Source organism: Monodelphis domestica, chromosome 3 (genome assembly GCF_027887165.1).
Source record: "Monodelphis domestica isolate mMonDom1 chromosome 3, mMonDom1.pri, whole genome shotgun sequence".
NCBI lineage: Eukaryota > Metazoa > Chordata > Mammalia > Didelphimorphia > Didelphidae > Monodelphis > Monodelphis domestica.
The window spans coordinates 495736615-495755396 of NC_077229.1; the positions used below are offsets into that span (position 1 = coordinate 495736615).

Below are 18782 nucleotides of genomic sequence, written 5' to 3' on the forward strand. Positions count from 1 at the left end.
CAACTGAAAAAGACGGCAGAAGTTGGTGGGGGGAGGAGGAAGGAAAGAATTGTCTTCCCACTACCTTATTTCTCTGTGTTTTGCCCAGCACCTCCAATTATCATAAAAACCCGAGTAAAGAAACCACCTAATACAATTTGGCACCCTGGAAAAGATCTTACCCTCTCCCTAAACAGTGAAGGCTAAATAGAGGGGGGGAAAAAAAAAAGATGTTTCTACAAGTAGCCTGTGGTATGGTGGTACTTTCAATCATTGCCTGCTATTGGATTTACAATATTATGTACAGTACAGTGACTAACATCATGATGGATACAATAGGCTTTATATCCAATTCGACCTCATTTATAATGAACGTGCCTTTTACTGCTGACACCGTGATATGGCAAATCCTTACCCAGATGTATGTTTTCACCATGGCTGTCATACAAACCTTCACTTATCTAAGAAATATTTTCAAGTTCTTAACACCAAAAAAGGCAGTTCAGATCATGGTTATTGATACAAACCTAGAACAACTAGTGAAAAATATGTGTGAGGAGTTTCTGAAAAACAGGGATTAGACCAGGCTAAAGTTGGAAGTGGGCAGGAAGATACTGGGCTTAAAGATACAGATGACAAAGGAAAAGATAACAAGAAAACTAAGGGAAAAAAATAAGACAGGAGCTCAAGAAAATGGCAAAGAAAAGGACCCAGTAAGAAAACCACCTAATACAGTACCTTCAGTGAAATTCATCTGAGATCAGTAAAGACATGACATCAACAAAGACAGCAAAGTCAAAGAGAAGGTAGGAAGGCTTACAGGCCACTGCTCTTCTGTTGGTGTCCCTAAAGTTTCAAATATTCTCGTTAGCTGATCAAGATCAGAATCTCCTGGCAAAAAAGGAACCTGTAAGAAATAAGGGACATGGTAAATTTCCCATAAAAAGATTTTGTAACATATTCCCAAAAGGTACCAGATTCCAATAAGTTCCCCAAACTTTTGAAACTTTTCCTGAAAACTATTACCCCAGACCTAAATTCTTAACTGGATCAGTATTATCAATGAGTTATTCTAGTCTAATCAAGAACAGTTTAGTGGACAAGTCCTGGATTTGGATTCAAATGTCTGGTGCTCAAAATCCAGCTCATTCCATATATTGACAGTTAAGGAGGAGGAGGAGGGTTCTGTCTCCTTTGTGCTATATGTTATTACATGCAATCTCAGGGCTGATACTACATCATTTCAAATTTTTATTAGATGATCATACCAGACTCTGACATACATCACAGCCATCAGTTACATTACAGAAAGTCACTTAACTGAAATTAAAGTGAGCTCTTTCTTTTTAATATAATAGCTTCTAGAGTGTAAATGAGCTAAAAAAATTGCAAATGTTGCTAAGTAACTGATTATTTATATACTGTACTACCTAGCTGACCCTATGAGACCGCTATTAATAAAGATAAAAACTAAGGAGATAAGCTAAGCAACTACTATAAAACATTACTAAGAATAACAGTAAGAAGGACAGAAGAACAGTATATATCACAAAAACTAAATGGCTCAGGTGTTAAACCCGGATTACACTTCTATGAAACATTTCTCCTAGCTTATTAATCCTTTAAGTTAGTCATTTCATGAGTAGAACCAGATCATTATACATAGTAACTGCAATGTTGTGGAACGATTAAATGTGACCCTTTGCAACTAACAGCAATATAACAGTTCAGGATAATTCTGAGGGACTTATGAAGAGAATACTATCCACCTCCAGAGAAAGAACTGTTGGAATAGAAATGCAGATCAAAGAATACGATTTTTCACTTGTTTATTTGTGTATATGTTTTGGGGTTTTGGTTTTATAAGATGACTTGCTTACAAAAATGAACAATATGAAAATATTTTGTGTGATGATACATGTATAACCCAGATTGCATTGCTTGCCAGCTCAGGTAGTGGGGAGGGAAGAAAGGAGGGAGACAATGTATGCGGAAATTTATTAAAATAAAAGTTACCCGGGATCTCTAATTTTTAAAAAGTTAGAAATTTCATTTTTTTAAAAAGGAAAAATTTCTACATTTCTGATCCCAACAAAAGCACATCAACTTTATATTAAAGAAAGGCATCTACAAGACAGCAAAATTTGTGTGTAAATTCAAGGCTTACCCTCAGAAGCAACTCTGCTAATATACAGCCAACAGCCCACATATCAACTCCTACACCATACATTCTAGCTCCAAAGAGTAGCTCAGGGGCTCGATACCATCTGAAGAAAGAATTAGAAATATTGCCATTTTACAATAAAAGTAACAGAAAAGCTACCAGAGAAAAAAATTTATAGGTGATTTCCCTAGTTACATTATAACATCATAGGTCATATTTACTTTATACAGAATAGATGCATTTTGGAAAAGTAGGTCATAAAGAAATTTCTGTAAAATATATACAATTTTGCCACTAATGTCTATTGTAAATATGATGAGCAATGGATTCCCAAGAGTTATCAAGGGCTGCGGGGAAGTGGGGGGAGAGGCGCAGCAAGGGATAGATATGTGGCATGTTGGGCATTTTGTTGAACAGGAAAGTCATGAAAATTGTAGTATTTCTGTGACTCTGGCATCTTAGTCCCAAAAATCACCCCTTCCTGCAACCCTAGTAATGTTTCCTTTACCTGGGAAAATGCCCTCACTCCATGCTTAGTAGTGTTTTAAGGTTTACAAATATTATATAATTTGCTATAACACCGAGAGGTAGATGCTATCATTATCTTTATTTTACAGATAAGGAAACTGATACAGACAAAGGTTAAGTGATTTAACCAAGGTCACATGGCTAGTATCAGAGTCCAGATATAAACTTGGGTCTTGCTGATGCCATGCCTAGTCCTCTATTTACTGTACCAGCTAGAATGTTTAAATCATAGTGAAAAGACTCATTTTTAGTCACATCTACCTTTCTGTGTCCCCATTTGGGGCTTTCTAAGCAAAAGTAACTGGAGTGGTTTGCCATTTCCTTTGCTAGCTCATTTTGCAGATGAAGAAACTGAGGTAAACAATAGTTAAGTCCAGGGTCACATACCTAATAAGTTTCTGAGATGAGTGTTCCTGCCTTCAGGTCTGGTGCTCTATCCACTGTACCATCTAACTGCCCTTACATGGTCTCAGTCTTAATCTCCCTTGAATTGTTCATAATTAAGCAACTAATTAGTATCAGGGTTAAAATTGGAACCTAGAACCTGTGATGACTATGTAAGCTGTCTTTCCACTACACTACTTTGCTTCACTCCTTTTTTTGGAGTATGACAATGACCAGGAGAACCAAGCCACCCTGATCATCTTGAATGAACTATTTTTCCAGTTTTTCAACTGTGCAAGTTATAAATCTTACATATTGATTTTTTACTTAAGATAAGGAACATATTCTAATTGTAAGCTGTAAAAATATACAGAAGAGGTTTTTTTATTCAAAAGCATTTATTTCCACAAATTTTTATCCACAGCTAAATATTACAGTGACTATTTTAAGTTTTTTCCTATAAACAAAGATGTAATTTACAGATTTGTCCAAAATGGAAAAATATTCTTCATCAGTAGTATTTAATCTATAAGCAATCAATGTTGTCAGAACGCTTTCTCTGACATGAGGCTGGCTAATAGGCCATCTTAACGAACTGTATCACAAATCCTTTTTAACTCCACTTTTTAAATATATGAATTTACTTAGGTACTGGGAACAACAACCCAATTAGTGTCCTGAGACAAATTTAGAAAAGACTTGAGAATACAAATGAACAATGAATTAGCATTTTGCCAAAAGACATAAGACACTTTGAAAGTGAATAACCAGCATTAATTAGATCAAGAATACTTTATCAGCTATTAGGATATACAAAAAGAGGACAGGGACAAAAAGAGATGCCTCCATTTAACTCAGAAATATTTACAGCAGCTAAACAAACTGTGGTGCCTTGATGTAAGGGGATCTTACTGGGCTAAAAACATGATGGCTCATACAAGACCATAACACTCTTGTGTGCAGCCCAAATCAGATGAAAATACTATTGGAAACATTTAACAAAATAAATAAAAATACAATAAAAAATAACATTACATTTTAAAATTAAATCAAGATGTGGCCTGCAAAGATCCTGATATACCAATTAATGACCCTTGCTTTTTTTTTTTAATCTTAGTAGATTTTTTATTTTTAAAATCTTTTTCAATTAAAAAAAATGTTACATTAAAGTTCCCAGGTTATTTCCCTCCCTTCTTCCTTATATTAGAGAGGCATCATTTCACCAATAAAATGTGTATATAAAACTATGTCTTGCTTGTTTTTATTTCTCAGTTCTTTCTCTGGAGGTGGACATATATGTCATCCTTCAAACAATATTTCTGTTGCTGTAAGGTTCTCTTGGTTTTGCTCATTTTGCTCTTCATCATTTCATGTAGTGCTTTTTATTTTTTTAAATTAACCTGCTCATTCTTTATTTTTTTAAAACCCTTACCTTCTGGTAAGTGGTTAAGGGCTAGGCAATGAGGGTCAAGTGACTTGCCCAGGGTCACACTAGGAAGTGTCTGAGGTCAAATTTGAACCCAGAACCTCGTCTCTAGGCCTGGCTCTCAATCCATGGAGCCACCCAGCACATTTCCATGTCTGTGACATCACTGCTCTCTCTACATGACAGATTTTTCTTAAACTCTTTTAAATCCTTATTTTTTTAAATTAACCTGCTCATCCTTTCTGTTTTTAAACCCTTACCTTTTGTCTTAGAATCAATACCATGTATTGGCTCCAAAGCAGAAGAGTGGTAAGGGCTAGGCAATGGGGGTCAAGTGATTTGCCCAGTATTATGCAGCTAGGAAATATCTTGAGACCAAATTTGAACCCAGGACCCCCAGTCTCCAGGCCTGTTTCTCAATCCACTGAGATCTGATCCAAAGACTGTTGCTATAACCTGAGTATCTGCCCATACAAGATAAAACAGTCTTTGGGGAGAAATTCTGAAGGTATCTAACACACTCTAAGGAGGAACACATTTTCTGACAGTATCCAAAAGCAATGCTTCTGATACTTTCCCAGGTATTACAGAAAAGATGAGCAGCTAGCTGTCTTCAAATAGCAATTATCTTAAACAGCAAAAGCCAGTCATGGGCTTCCTCTTCATCAGTCCCACAGAGGGTCGGTGGGCACAGATGGGTTCTTTAAAATCCTTTGTATTTTTGTCTCACATCACCTGGTTCAGTCACAAAAGCAGAGCGTACCTTTCACTCAAGACTAAGTTGCTGGTGGTCATAAAGAACTTTTACTGTCCCCATAACATGTGCAGGAACCACAACTCTTCTTGTCCCTCCTCAAGACTCATATTACATGTCAGGGGCAATCCCTATTACCACAGCTTTGGACTAAGCTTGAAGGTTACTATCACCCTCTAAGTGTGGTTAATGGCCATTACTGATATTCCAGACTTCCTTTTATCTCTTAGCAGCGGCTTTAAGCCTCATCATCACTTTTTTCACTCTCTCTTATCTGGTGTAACCTGTTCCCAGAGCACCAGAAAAGAATGATTACCCTTTAGAATTTTGTCAAGTCTTCCAGTATGAAAGGGAAAAAAGGTTTGTATAGCTTTCCTTAAATCACCAGGGGCATTACCATCTCTGTATTGTCCATGATGTGGAATCAGTGACCAATTTTTAATCCCACAGTCGCTTACTTTAACTTACCGGGTCACAACTTGATGTGTATATGCTCTGTTGGGGCTCCCAAATGACTTAGCTAGGCCAAAATCGGCCAGTTTTAAAACTCCATTTTCATCCAACAGTAAGTTGTTTGGTTTTAGATCCTATAAAGAAAAAGAGGGAAAATTAAATTTTATAATAATAAATTTAATAGGCTTAACTTGACTTCTAAAAGAACCAAAACACTAGAATGATATACTTCTAAAAGAAACAAAACACTATACTTCCACAACAATATTTGTCGTCATTAAAAGTAAAATTAGTAGAGAATGCCCAATTTCATGAGATGCTTTGGATAAGCAGCAAGGTAACATTTTGGTATCTATGCTAAAAGTGCTAAGTAGCTCAATACTATAAAAAAGATAGCAAGGAATAGTTTTCAAGGAACAAGCTCCATTAGGGCAGACACAATCTTAATCTAAGCTTTTTAATTCTCAGCACCCAGAAAAATGCTCCCAGACTCATCTCCAAAGACCTTAGTCTATCACTCCATGGATGGAAACTTTTATCCCCCAAGATGCTCACTCCACCCCCGGCCTACTTGTCCCAATGCAAGTATCATCTCTTCCAGGGTGCCTTTCCCCATGACTGACTGCTTCCTTCCAGAAACTGCAATTTAAGGAAGGAGCCCAGGACAATTCTGCCTTCATTCCTTCCTAGATTACACTAGCCTCCACAGGCCTTTCTTTACCATGTCACTGTCTCCTCCCTCTCAGAGGGTACCTTCCCTTCAGTTTTTCCTCACAAACTTTTCAGACTTCCCCATTAAAATGCAAGCTCCTTTGGGACAGAGTCCTTTTCCAGCTTTTCTTTATTTCTAGTGCTTAGCACAGTGCCACACAAAACAAACATTTAATAAATGGTTGTTGACTGAGTAGGTGATTATTTACACATATCCTAGAGTAACACGGAGTAATGGGTAGAAAACAGGCCTCAAAGCCAGGAAGCCCTGAGCCCAAGTCCTGACTTTGACACATACTGTAATCGGTGTAGCCCTGGGAAAGTGACTTCTCAGTGCTCTTGGCAATCTTCTAAGGCTCTATGTTGCAGAGAAGATGCCAACTGATACTGTTAGTGGGATGTCCTAAAATAATGAAATCATAAGCCCTGTTCCTCTCCCTATACTGGTTTCTTTCTTTTTTGAACTAAATGAACTAGTAATATTTAGATCAGAGAAGGACTTAGAATGGTACACTCACTTCAGATACCTGAAGTTCCTCAATAGAGAAGGATTAGAATTGTTCTTAGTTGGATGAACTGGAGGTGTTTAATCTGGAAAAGAAGACTTGATGGGGACATATAGCTGCCTTCAAATATATGATTAATTCTCACAGGGAAGAGGGCATAGACCTATACTGCTTGGCTCCATATAACAGAATCAGGAGCAATTGGGGAAAAAAAAAAGTTACAGAGGCAGACTTAGGCTTGATATGGGGAAAATCTTCCTAACAATTTAAATTGTTCTGAAGTGATAGAGGAGATTCCATTCAATTCAACACAATTCAACAATCATAAATTGGGTATTTGCTGTTTTGTCAGACATTGCCTTGAGCATTGGTGATGCAAACAAAAACAAAATAGGACTTGCCCTCAATAAGCTTGCCTTCTAAAGGATAGGGGACCAAAGGTTCTCCTTTACTGGAGGTCTTCAGGTAAAGAATGGATAACAACTTGTTGGGAATGTTAAGGGATTGTTGTTGAGGTACAGAGTGGACTAAATGGTTGTGAACTTCAAAACTACTCCACCCTATTCAGACTCTACTTTAGAAGATCTGATTTAGCTATTTCCTAATTGTAACAATGGAGATACTTGGTCTAACAGAATCAGGAATGTCTTGGGAACTCTACATTGCTCCACCCTACTTAGTCTAACAAGGTCAGGAATGTCTGCACCCATACTCAAGGATTAAGTATCTAGGAGGATGGCCTTCAACAGACATGTGCAGAAACAGTTGACAGGCGCCTGGACTGTCCTAAGTCAAGCTAAGCTACCATTGGTACAGATAAGACACAGGAAAGTGACATAAAACCATCTATATAGGGTGCGTCACTTCCTCTCTTCAGGCTCTTTTCCTCAGAGAGGTGGCTCTGGCTGATCACTTCCTGTGAGGAGGCTAGGCGCCAGTTCAATCCTGGAACTCAGCCTGAAGGAGCTCCCTCAGACAGCTTCCTTGAGGCACTCACGTGGTGAGTGATTAAGACTGACTTTCCTTTGACTCTCAAGGGAGGCCCTTGGCCAAGGCCTTTAACTCCTGCCTGGCTCAGCCTGAGCCAGAACAATTTAAATTAACTCTTTCCTCTCTCTCTCTCTTCTTCCTAATTCCTTCTCTCTATATTAATTAAAATCACCATAATTTCCAGCTGACTTGGGTATTTTATTATTTGGGATTTTCCGGGGAGACCAATTAATTTAGCTATTAAGTCACAACACTAAAATTATCCTTTACATAGTTTTTGAGGACCCTTCTAACTCTGATATTCTGTAAGCCAAAAGAAACCAGTTACTAGAGGTGAAAGTTACATGAAGGCAGATTTTGGTTCAGTATATGGAGGGAACCCTAGAATTGTCTAACAATATAATAAGGTACCTTACAAGAAGTGAATATCCTATAACTGTCCCCAATTAGAAGTTTAGGCCACCCTCTTTCCCCCCCCCCCCCCCCCCACAGCCTTTTAAACCCTTACCTTCTGTCTTGGAATCGATGCTAAGTATCAGTTCCAAAGAAACAGAGCGGTAAGAGTTAGGCAGAGTCACATAACTAGGAAACTTCTGTCTCTAGGCCTGGTACTCTATCCCCTGAGCCACCTAGCTGGCTCTAGGCTATACTTTCAGAGTTAAGAGATCTTTGTATTGTACTTCTCAGAAATTCAAATGTGAATTGGCAGAAATCATTGAATAATAAGGAGGACTAAGAGTCTAGGTCTTGAATGATTGTCTAATGGACAGCACTCAAATGATAAAGTTGGTTGCTAATTACTGGTTAATCATTTGCCATGATTAACAAAGCCACTACATCCAGAAAATCATATTGGCCAAGAGTGTTTATCTTACCCGATGGAGAATCCAATGTTGATGTAAATATTCTAATCCTTGAAGAGTCATCAGCATATAGGCTTTGATATGTGAAGGTGTCAGCACAAGACTATTATCCTTTATTATTACCTATGAAACAATTTCATAGTATATACTAATTACATTTTAATAATATAAATAATTTTTCTTCAAATGTCATGAAGTTTGCATGACCATTTACTACAGGATTTGACCAAAAAAAAGCTTTGAGCTTTTAGCAAAAGGTAAGATTTGTATTCTACTTTTTAAAAAAGGACATTAAACTATATAAATATGGCAGAATGAAAATATTCTAAGCAAATTTTTGGCTTGTATTATGACTTAAAGCAGGTAAAGGATGAAATGAGTGTGGGATTGGATATGTTACAGATTTAGAGTATGTGAAATCATGAAAGAAATCATCATTCCTTCATCAGCATATCCATAAGCATAAAGGGAACATTTATATCTCTTTTTATCATCAGATAATTAAGTTTCCTCCAGAAGTCTTGAGCTATCCTTACCTCTAGATCAGTTTCCATAAAGTCAAAGACAAGACTAATATTTGACTTATGACCAAAAGCATCAAGGAGCTGTTTGGAAACAACAAAAAAGATCTTTTTTATTCCTATGCTCTCATCAATATACTACATATACTAATATTGAGACTTTGTTCATCTTATTGAATTATTTATCTGGCTTCAAATGTTATAATTTATAGAGCTATTATATAAACAAAGTTATTAAACTCTAGTTCTTATGCTATACCCACCCCTCCCCACATATAAGAGTTAAAAATTGAACTGACTTTTTAGGTTCCCATTCTGAAAAATATTTTAGTACAAAGTAGAAAATTACTATGAAGGAATTACTGGTACCAAGATGGATGCTGTCTCTCCCCCTCACCCCTCTTCCACTTTCTCTAAAAAGCCACTGAAACCAACATTTAATCACCTGCACAGAGCCAAAAATGTTTTTTCTTTCATTAACCATGAAGTAAAAGAAATGAAGCCTATAGCAAAATGAATGATATTTTATGGACTGGTGAACATTTAATGTTTTTCAAGATGACAACAATTTGTCATACAAAAGAATGTCTACCCATCCTTCCCAAATTCATTCAGAGAAGATCAAGCACCCGAATTCCAAGTTTCACTGAGGTTGTACTCACACCAATAATATTTGGATGGCTTAGTTCCTGTAATAATTTTATCTCTCTCAAAGCTGTTCTGTTTATACCTGCAAAAAAGCAAAGCAAAGTGAGATCTAACATTTCTGAGCTATCATTTTTTCTTTTTTTAATCCTTACCTTTCATCTTAGAATCGATACTTAGTATCAGTTCCAAGGCAGAAGAGTAGCAAGGGCTAGTTAATAGAAGTAAAGTGACTTTCCCAGGGTCACACAGCTAGGAAGTGTCTGAGGTCAGCCTGGAGTTCAAGTCTTCCTCACTACAGTCCTGGCTCACTCCACTGAACCACCTAGCTGCCCCTTAAGAGTTTCTTTCTTCTTTTTTTCCCCCATAGGAACAAAATGAATATTTTTTTTACATTTTTTCACAATATTATCTTCTTTATTTTTAAAAATTTTAGTTTTTAGTTTTTTTCCCCATGGTTACATGATTCTTGTTGTTTCCCTCCTCTCTTTACTCCCCCCAACCCAAGAGTTAACAAGCAATTTTACCCTCAGACTTTCTCATGAGCAAGAAAAACAAGCATCTTTCCTGACATCTAAGAAGTGGCATTTTTAAAAAGTTCAATGAGTACAATGTGGACCTTTACATTTTTTTAAACTCGTGCATTGCATCCCAGAATCAATTCCCTGTATTGATTCCAAGGCATAAGAATGGTAAGAGCTAGGCAATGGAGATTAAGTGAATTGCCCAGGGTCACACAGTTAGGAAGTATCTGAGGTTAGACCTCAACCCACCTAGCTGCCACCCCTGTGGATGTTTCAATTCTGACCAAAAGCTGCACTCACTTTTTTTTTCTCTACTTCCAAATAAAATAATCAACAGAGAACTAAAAAAGTGAAGAAAAACAATTGTATTAATTCCATTTGTTGCATGTAAGATAAAAGGCCCCTGCTGGAAATTGGAAGCCAAATGGATAAAAAGAGATTCAATCTCTTTGGTGCAAAAAGCAGAAATCCAAAATAAAGAGGTCCAGTCACAGCAGCTATTGGGATAGGGTTCTCTTTGTGGCAGTCAGTTTTATTAGTGGCCAGTCATACCTTATTACTTTGGGAAAGGATGGTGTGTACAAAGGGAGATCAAGGAACTTTTCCTCCCATACTTTCTTCCCTGTAATGCATTTTTTCATTCAGCCACTGAGGCACACCCAAGAAAAAGAGAGGTGAAAAATACAACAATGGAAAACTCTTAAAACTTAAAAAAGAGTAATAGAAGCAACATCAGCCTCTTTGTTTTATCAGGATGATTCTGGAGAAATTTTCCCCCCCAAATCCTGGATACTTTCTTAGGGGGAAGTGCCCCTTTCCTGAGACTTGAGCAGATTTGCTCCTTTGCTCTCCTCCCAACCACACCCTCTACCCCAAAGCCTTCCATTCTTCCTTTCTGTTAGTCCCTCACCTCACTATACTCTTACTATGTCGCTCTTCCCCATAAAGTAAATCAAACCTAAAAGTCTGAAAACAGTGAGTTCTAGAAATACTTCCCTTCCCCTTCAAAACTGACCCTTCCCTTGTAATAGAGAAAAAGAATTAAACAAACAAACAAAAAAACTCCAAACTGTTAAGTGTCTGCAACTGATAATGCATATGGTATTCTGGCTTAGTAGTTTTTTGCCTCGATGAGATGAGGGAAATTAAACATGGTTATTTAAGATGCTTCATTTGTATTGAATAGAATTTTAAATTATACATTCATTGTGGGCACACACACTAATATTTTAGTAAGCATTTTTCACAGTACCCAGTAGAGGACTATATTATAGATTCACTGGCAATCAATTCAATTCAAAGCAGTGTGAAAGGTAGAAAAGAAAAAAATAGCATTATTTATTTGCAGGGCTTTGCATTCACCCCTGGCATATCATGCCAAGTGGAATCACTATACAGAGAGAAAGCAAATCCAAAGCTCTAAGAACCTTCCCAGAGGTGACTCATTTCTGGCATCTTCACCCTCAGAAGGGAACAGTTTTAAAGTAATCATTAATGCTAACCATGCCCCTTTCTCCAATCTTTAGCTAAATTAAGTTTTCTCACTCCGCAAAACTGTTCCTAAGTTGCCATGTTTAAAGTCATCCTGGTGAAAGTATTCTGGGTTGTTTCTTTCCAAATCAAAGCTTAATTAAATTCCAAACAGCACAACCAAAATTAGAAGGGAAGCAACAAATTGGGGAAAAAATATTTATAACAAAAAACTTCTGACAAAGGTCTAATTACTCAAATTTATAAGTAACTAAATCAATTGTATAAAAAACCAAGCCATTCCCCAATTGATAAATGGGCAAGGGACATGAATAGGCAATTTTCAGATAAAGGAATCAAAACTATCAATAAGCACATGAAGAAGTGTTTTAATCTCTCATAATTAGAGAGATGCAAATCAAAACAACTCTGAGGTATCACCTCACACCTAGCAGATTGGCTAACATAACAGCAAAGGAAAGTCATGAATGCTGGAGGGGTTGTGGCAAAGTAGGGACATTAATTCATTGCTGGTGGAGTTGTGAATTGATCCAATCATTCTGGAGGGCAATTTGGAATTATGCCCAAAAGGTGCTAAAAGACTGTCTGCCCTTTGATCCACCCATAGCGCTGCTGGGTTTGTACCCCAAAGAGATAATAAGGAAAAAGATTTGTGCAAGAATATTCATAGATGCTCTCTTTGTGGTGGCCAAAAATTGGAAAACAAGGGGAAGCCCTTTATTGGGGAATGGCTGAACAAATTGTGGTATCTGTTGGTGATGGAATACTATCGTGCTCAAGGGAATAGTGAACTGGAATGATCTCTAGGAACTGACACAGAGTGAAAGGAGCAGAACCAGGAGACCAGGGGGCAGCTGGGTAGCTCAGTGGATTGAGAGCCAGGACTAGAGATGGGAGGACCTAGGTTCAAATCTGGCCTCAGACACTTCCCAGCTGTGTGACCCTAGGCAAGTCACTTGACCCCCATTGCCTAGCCCTTACCCCTCTTCTGCCTTGGAGCCAATACACAGTATTGACTCCAAGAAGGAAGGTAAAGGTTTAAAAAAAAAAAAGAACCAGGAGACCATTATATACAAAGACTGAAACACTGCGGCACAACTGAATGTAATAGACTTCTCTACTACCAGCAATACAATGATCCAGGACAATCCAGAGGAACTAATGAGAAAGAATGCTATCCACATCCAGAGAAACTGTGGGAGTAGAAATACAGAAGAAAAAAAAAACATTTGCTTGGTCATGTGGCTTGTTGGGGATATGATTGGGGATGTAGACTCTAAATGATCACCTTTTGCAAACATTAATAATAAGGAAATCGGTCTTGATCAATGATAAATGTAAAACCCAGTGGAATTGCTTATAGGCTATGGGATGGGGGAGGGAGGAGAGGAGGGAAAAAACATGAATTATGTAACTATGGAAAAATATTCTAAATTAATTAAATATTTTTTAAAATTCCAAACAGAATTATTATTATTAATTCTTTCTCTAAAAGGAGGGAAAAAACCCCAATACTATACTGGCAGGCAGGCAAATGTAGTTTGAAGGAAAACATAATGGATAGAAACATGTTCTAAGAAGGGCAGGTTCTAGAAGGGGCTCTTTTAGAAAGCTCAAAGGTCCCACACAGAAGAAGTTTCATGGGCTTTATCTCTGCTACATTTAGGTTGCAAGGCCATACATATTTTATGATGTCTATACTTCAATCATTTTAAGTCTTCCCCTTACATAAGAACAAAGGCTTTTCACAACATGCCAATGGTCTTAATTTATTTATTCAGTAAATATTTATGTAAAATAATTACCATCTTTTGCTTCCGATCTATGTCCAAGTTTGATCTGGAGGGGGAAAAAAAGTGCACAAAAATTTAACACCATATTGAACAGATTTCAACAATTCTAAAACCTAACCAACCTGCAATCAAGCACCATTTCTAGAGAGCATTAGAGCCAGACTTGACTTACAGATTTCTAAAGATGGAAGGAACTTTAAAAATCAACCCAGGACTTCTTAGTTGTGTGACTCTGGGCAAGTCACTTAACCCCAACTGCCTAGCCCTTACTACTCTGAAACCTATACTTAGTATTGACTCTAAGACAGAAAATAAGGGATTTTTTTCAATCAACCCAAGCCCATCTTCATTCAGATAAATGTATCCTAGAATACTTACAGAAATAACCACAAAACCATTATTAATAATCTAAGAAATCATGGGAAACAGGGAAAGGGCCAAAAGACTGAAGATAGGCAAATACTGACCCTTTTTCAGAAAAGAGAAAATGTAGATCCTGCAAAGTTCAAGCTGGAGAGTTAGAAGTCTACTTGGAACAAAAGTTCTTAAAAAGCAAATGGTTTATCACTACATCTGTGGATAGAAGGAAAAAGTTTATGACTAAACAAGGGTTAGAGGATCAAAAGATAAAATGTGTAATTTTTTATTATATAAAATTAAAAAGCTTTTGCACAAACAAGTGCAGTGGAGTTAATATTAGAGGGGAAAGGAATTAACTGAGAAGACATCTTTACACTGAATTTCTCTGATAAAAGTCTCATTTCCAAAATGTATTCATTTGTAGCTAATTAAGTATATAAAAACAAAAGCTACATCCCAATGGATAAATGGTTAAGAGATATGAACAGTTTTCAAAGTAAGAAATGTAAGCTATCAAAAGCCCTATGAAAAGAATTCTTGAAATTACTAATAATTAGGGAAATTCAAATTAGACCAACTCTGATGTTCCAACTCCTACTTGATAGATGGAAAAAATAATAAAATATGAAAATGAAAATGGTGTAGCATTTGAGAAAAAAGGGACTACTAATGCACTGTTGATTGACCTGCAAATTGGTCTGGCTGTTCTGGCAAGTAATTTGGAACTAAGCCCCAAAGTTACTAAACTCTCCCCTATTCCAAAAGGATAAAAGAAAAGAGATAAAGGACTCATGTACAAAAATATTTATAGCAGATCTTTTCATGGAGGCAAGGAACTGGGAATTAAAGCAGTGCCCATTAGTTGGAAAATGACTGAACAAATATGGCATATGAACAGAATGGAGTACCATTGTGCTATAAGAAATGATAAAAAGATGGTTTTAGAGAAGACTGAGAAGACTTGATCTTGATGAATAAACAGATATTGGGTGAATTAAGCAGAACCAGGAGAGCGATTTATACTATTAACAACACTGTAAGAACAACTTTGAGATATAAGAACTCTGAACAATGTAATAATGAACCATTGTTATTCCAGAAGACTAATGATGGACTGTGCTTCCCATATGCAGACAGAGAGGAGGGTTGGACTAAATATGTAGAATAATACATTTGGGGGCAGCTGGGTGGATCAGTGCATTTAGAGTCAAGCCTAGAGACAGGAGGTCCTAGGTTTAAATGTGGCCTCAGACACTTTCTAGCTAAGTGACCCCAAGCAAGTCACTTAACCCCATGGCCCAGCCATTGGAACCAACGGTTCCAAGACAGAAGGTAAGGGTAAAAAAAAAAAAAAGAACACATTTGATTTTTTATATGGACAATGTGGAAATTTATTATAACTACATGCAGACTTCTTACAAGCATTCTGGTTTCCTTTTTGAAGAGGAAAAAAGAAAAAAATACTTGTTAACTAAAAAAATTATTTTTAAAAGTTAAACAAAATTCAAAGGTCTAGCTCAATGAACTGGTTCTTTTGATAGTTACTAAACAGGTAAATCTTGGGAATGTCATTGTATACTTTGATTTGATCAAGTCATTTTTCATAGTCTTTCATATTTTTGTGCACATTATAAGCACATGTGGGATAAGAAACTATACAGATAGTGAAATCTAAGGTTCCTGAATAATCATAGCCAAATAACAATCATTAAGATATAAATGACAAAGGGCTCTGGTAACGTATATGATTTTCAACTTGTTCTTCTCATTTAAACATTAATAGAGTACGCTGTAGGTCATCATAACAGATCAAGAAATGGCATACTCTGTCTTTAAGGGCATTAAAATCTAAGAGTTTATATAAACAATAATTATACCACAAGGTAGAATCAGAGTGTGGTACTTGTGCAATTACTAATGAAGTGCTAAAGGAGCTCACAGGAGGGCTTGGGGAGATAAAATAAAAAACCTTCATGGAAGAATATTTCAAATAAGCCTCAGAAGATGGTTGTGGAGGAAGCAACATTAGACCAAAGATTTAAAGATGAAGGTGGCCTTAAGAAATCATCTAGTCCAGGGGTTCTTAATTTTTTTTTTGTATTAAGGACCCTTCTGGTAGTCTGGCAACGTTTATGAACCTCTTCTTAGAACAATGTTTTTAAATGCATAAAACACACAGAATTGTAAGGGGAAACAATTATCGTGAAACAGTTATCAAAATAAAAAGTTCACAGACTAGGTTAAGATCCTGGATCTAGTCCAATCTCTCATTTCAATATACAGTGTGTCCAACTGTATCTTATCACACCAAATGGCACTTGGAAAGCTCTACTATAGTTTGGCCACAAATAGCCCACATAACCATTTGGGATAGAGAGGTCTCTAAATTTGTAGACTTTAGAAATCGTGATTTATCTATAATATAACTGATATATTAGTCTGGATTTGAACTCAGATTCCCCTGATTCCATATCCACTGCTATTTTCACTATATCAAGCAGTAAACTCAAATAAAATCAAATGAAGTCTGTAATGAATCTTATTACTAAGCTTCAGAGGCTAGACAGTACAGGTTACATATGGAAAATAGTCAGTAGTCTAGTATAGCTGCTGACACACCAAACAGTGGTATCATAATTTAATCAATTTGCAGGTGATACAAAGTTGAAATACAGAATTATTATGATAAACAATGAAACATCTTCACAAAAGCCTACTAGGAAAATAATAGGTTGAAATCAATAAGAAACATTTTTGAGGATTTGATTTGCTGGGTGACCCCTCCTCAACAACTCAATTGAAGGTCTTCTCTGGGGCCCTGGCAGCTCACATCACTTGCTAATTGTTACATAACTAGCGTCAGAGGCAGGACTTCTCTATTATGTCAAGCAGTCTCAGAAGAAGAAATTTAGCAGGAACAAAGATCCTAATTTAGGGTTAAAATAAGTAAAGGCTGGGGAGTTTGGGGGAGAGGGGATCTGCCTCAAGAGATCACTTGATCTGGCCTCAGACACTTCCTAGCTAAGTGATCCTAGACAAGTCATTTACCAGTCCTTACCACTCTTCTGTCTTGGAACTGATACTTAGTATTGACTGATTCTAAGACAGACGGTAAGGGTTAAAAAAAAAGACCTAAAAGTATATTTGGGAAGGGGCCAATAGAGAAAGGGAAGGGGAATGAAAAAAAAAACTTTAAAAATCTGAGGTTTTAAACAGGAAAATTCAATATAATCTAACAGGTTACTAAAAAAGTGAATGCAACCTTAGGCTGAATCTTTAGAAGCAACATTCAGCTTAGAGCTAAAACTAGTTATTTTAGGACCTGGGACAAACATTATAAAATATAATTGGAATCATGAATAGGATGTTCCTTCAGTTGGGTTGGGGAAGGGTAGGTCAGAGAAATATCTTCTTATGGGGGAAAAGAGGAAGCCTGGCACTCATCCTGCCTACCCCAAAACCTCTCTTCCCATTTGGTAACTTCCTGTTTACCTAATTATAATTCCTAAAGAGGTGCTAAATTCAGTGGTTTCTACTCTGCTAAAGTACAGAAAGTTTAACTTGTAATTCAATTTGTTTGTTCTATCCTAGATATGTATAAATCACTGGAATAAATCTTACCATATAGTTTTTGCTGGTCAGATAATATTTTATAATATATAGCTTTAGGTGTGGTACAAACTAAAGGCCAATAGATGTTGTAAAAGATCTATTCACAATGCTATAAGACAAAGTGAAGTGAGAAGATATGTTTGACTCAAATATGATGAATAATAAGTTATAAAAATGAATAAAACTGATAATAAAATCACAGATTTAGAACTGGAAGAACACTAGAAGGTACTAAATTTAATCCTTTCAATTAAACATGAGAAAACTGAAGAGGAGAATTTAAGTTAATTAATTCCCCGGGATCATACTGGTAATAAGTGGAGACAGGATTCTTGACTTGAAGACCTGTGCTATCCACTGTACTACCTAGATGCCTTTACTGATAACAACTAAACAGAGAGGACTGGACAAAAGTCCAGCTGTCAAAGTTTCCCTTCAGTAGAAGTGTTCAAAATAGATGAATGCCTAAGATTTTGTAGGAAAGATTTCTTCATTGGGTAGAAGGTTAGAAGAAGGCTTGAAGAAAATTCATTTCAACTTTAGGGTCCTATGCTGAGGAAGGAATGGTATATGTTTAACAACTCACTCTCCAAGGGAAAAAACCTCCATCAAAAAATCCAACTCATATGTTAGTTTGTTTGTTTTTTAACTCTCAGTTCCAATGCAGAAGAGCAGCTTTTCTACAAAGTATTAAGGAATAACATAATATCAGTTAAAGGGATGAATATAAAGACATAATACTCATACTCCCCCTGCCCCCAAAGCAAGATGAGAGATGTACAAATAATTTATATGAACATAAATGTGTTTACATTCAGGAAAATCCATATCCCCTTCAAAAATCATGTCTTTGGGGGCAACTGGGTGGCTCAGTGGATTGAGTCAGGCCCAGAGATAAGAGGTCCTGGGTTCAAATCTGGCCTCAGACACTTCCTAGCTGTATGACCTTGGGCAAGTCACTTAACCCCCATTGCCTAGCCCTTACCACATTTCTGCCTTAGAACCAATTCATAGTATTGATTCTAAGATGGAAGGTAAGGGTTTTAGGGAAAAAAAACATGCCTTTATTTCTGTCAAA

The 18782-nt window shown here is 36.7% G+C and overlaps 1 protein-coding gene across 3 annotated transcripts in view; it reads right to left on the reverse strand.

The window, feature by feature from the left end:
• Positions 1–18782, reverse strand: part of CDK7 (cyclin dependent kinase 7) — a 35161-nt gene that overhangs the window by 12758 nt on the left and 3621 nt on the right. Inside the window, exons 2-9 of one of the 3 annotated variants that reach the window (XM_056824821.1) lie at positions 14200–14305; positions 13745–13778; positions 9942–10009; positions 9295–9363; positions 8771–8881; positions 5704–5822; positions 2147–2246; positions 800–886 (exon numbers count right to left, since the gene is read on the reverse strand). In XM_056824821.1, the coding sequence (XP_056680799.1) occupies positions 800–886; positions 2147–2246; positions 5704–5822; positions 8771–8881; positions 9295–9312 (435 nt within the window). In that variant the 5' untranslated portion in view covers positions 9313–9363; positions 9942–10009; positions 13745–13778; positions 14200–14305. The remainder of the gene's footprint in view (positions 1–799; positions 887–2146; positions 2247–5703; positions 5823–8770; positions 8882–9294; positions 9364–9941; positions 10010–13744; positions 13779–14199; positions 14306–18782) is intronic. The other 2 variants (XM_001367303.3, XM_056824822.1) reach the window with 2 other exon arrangements.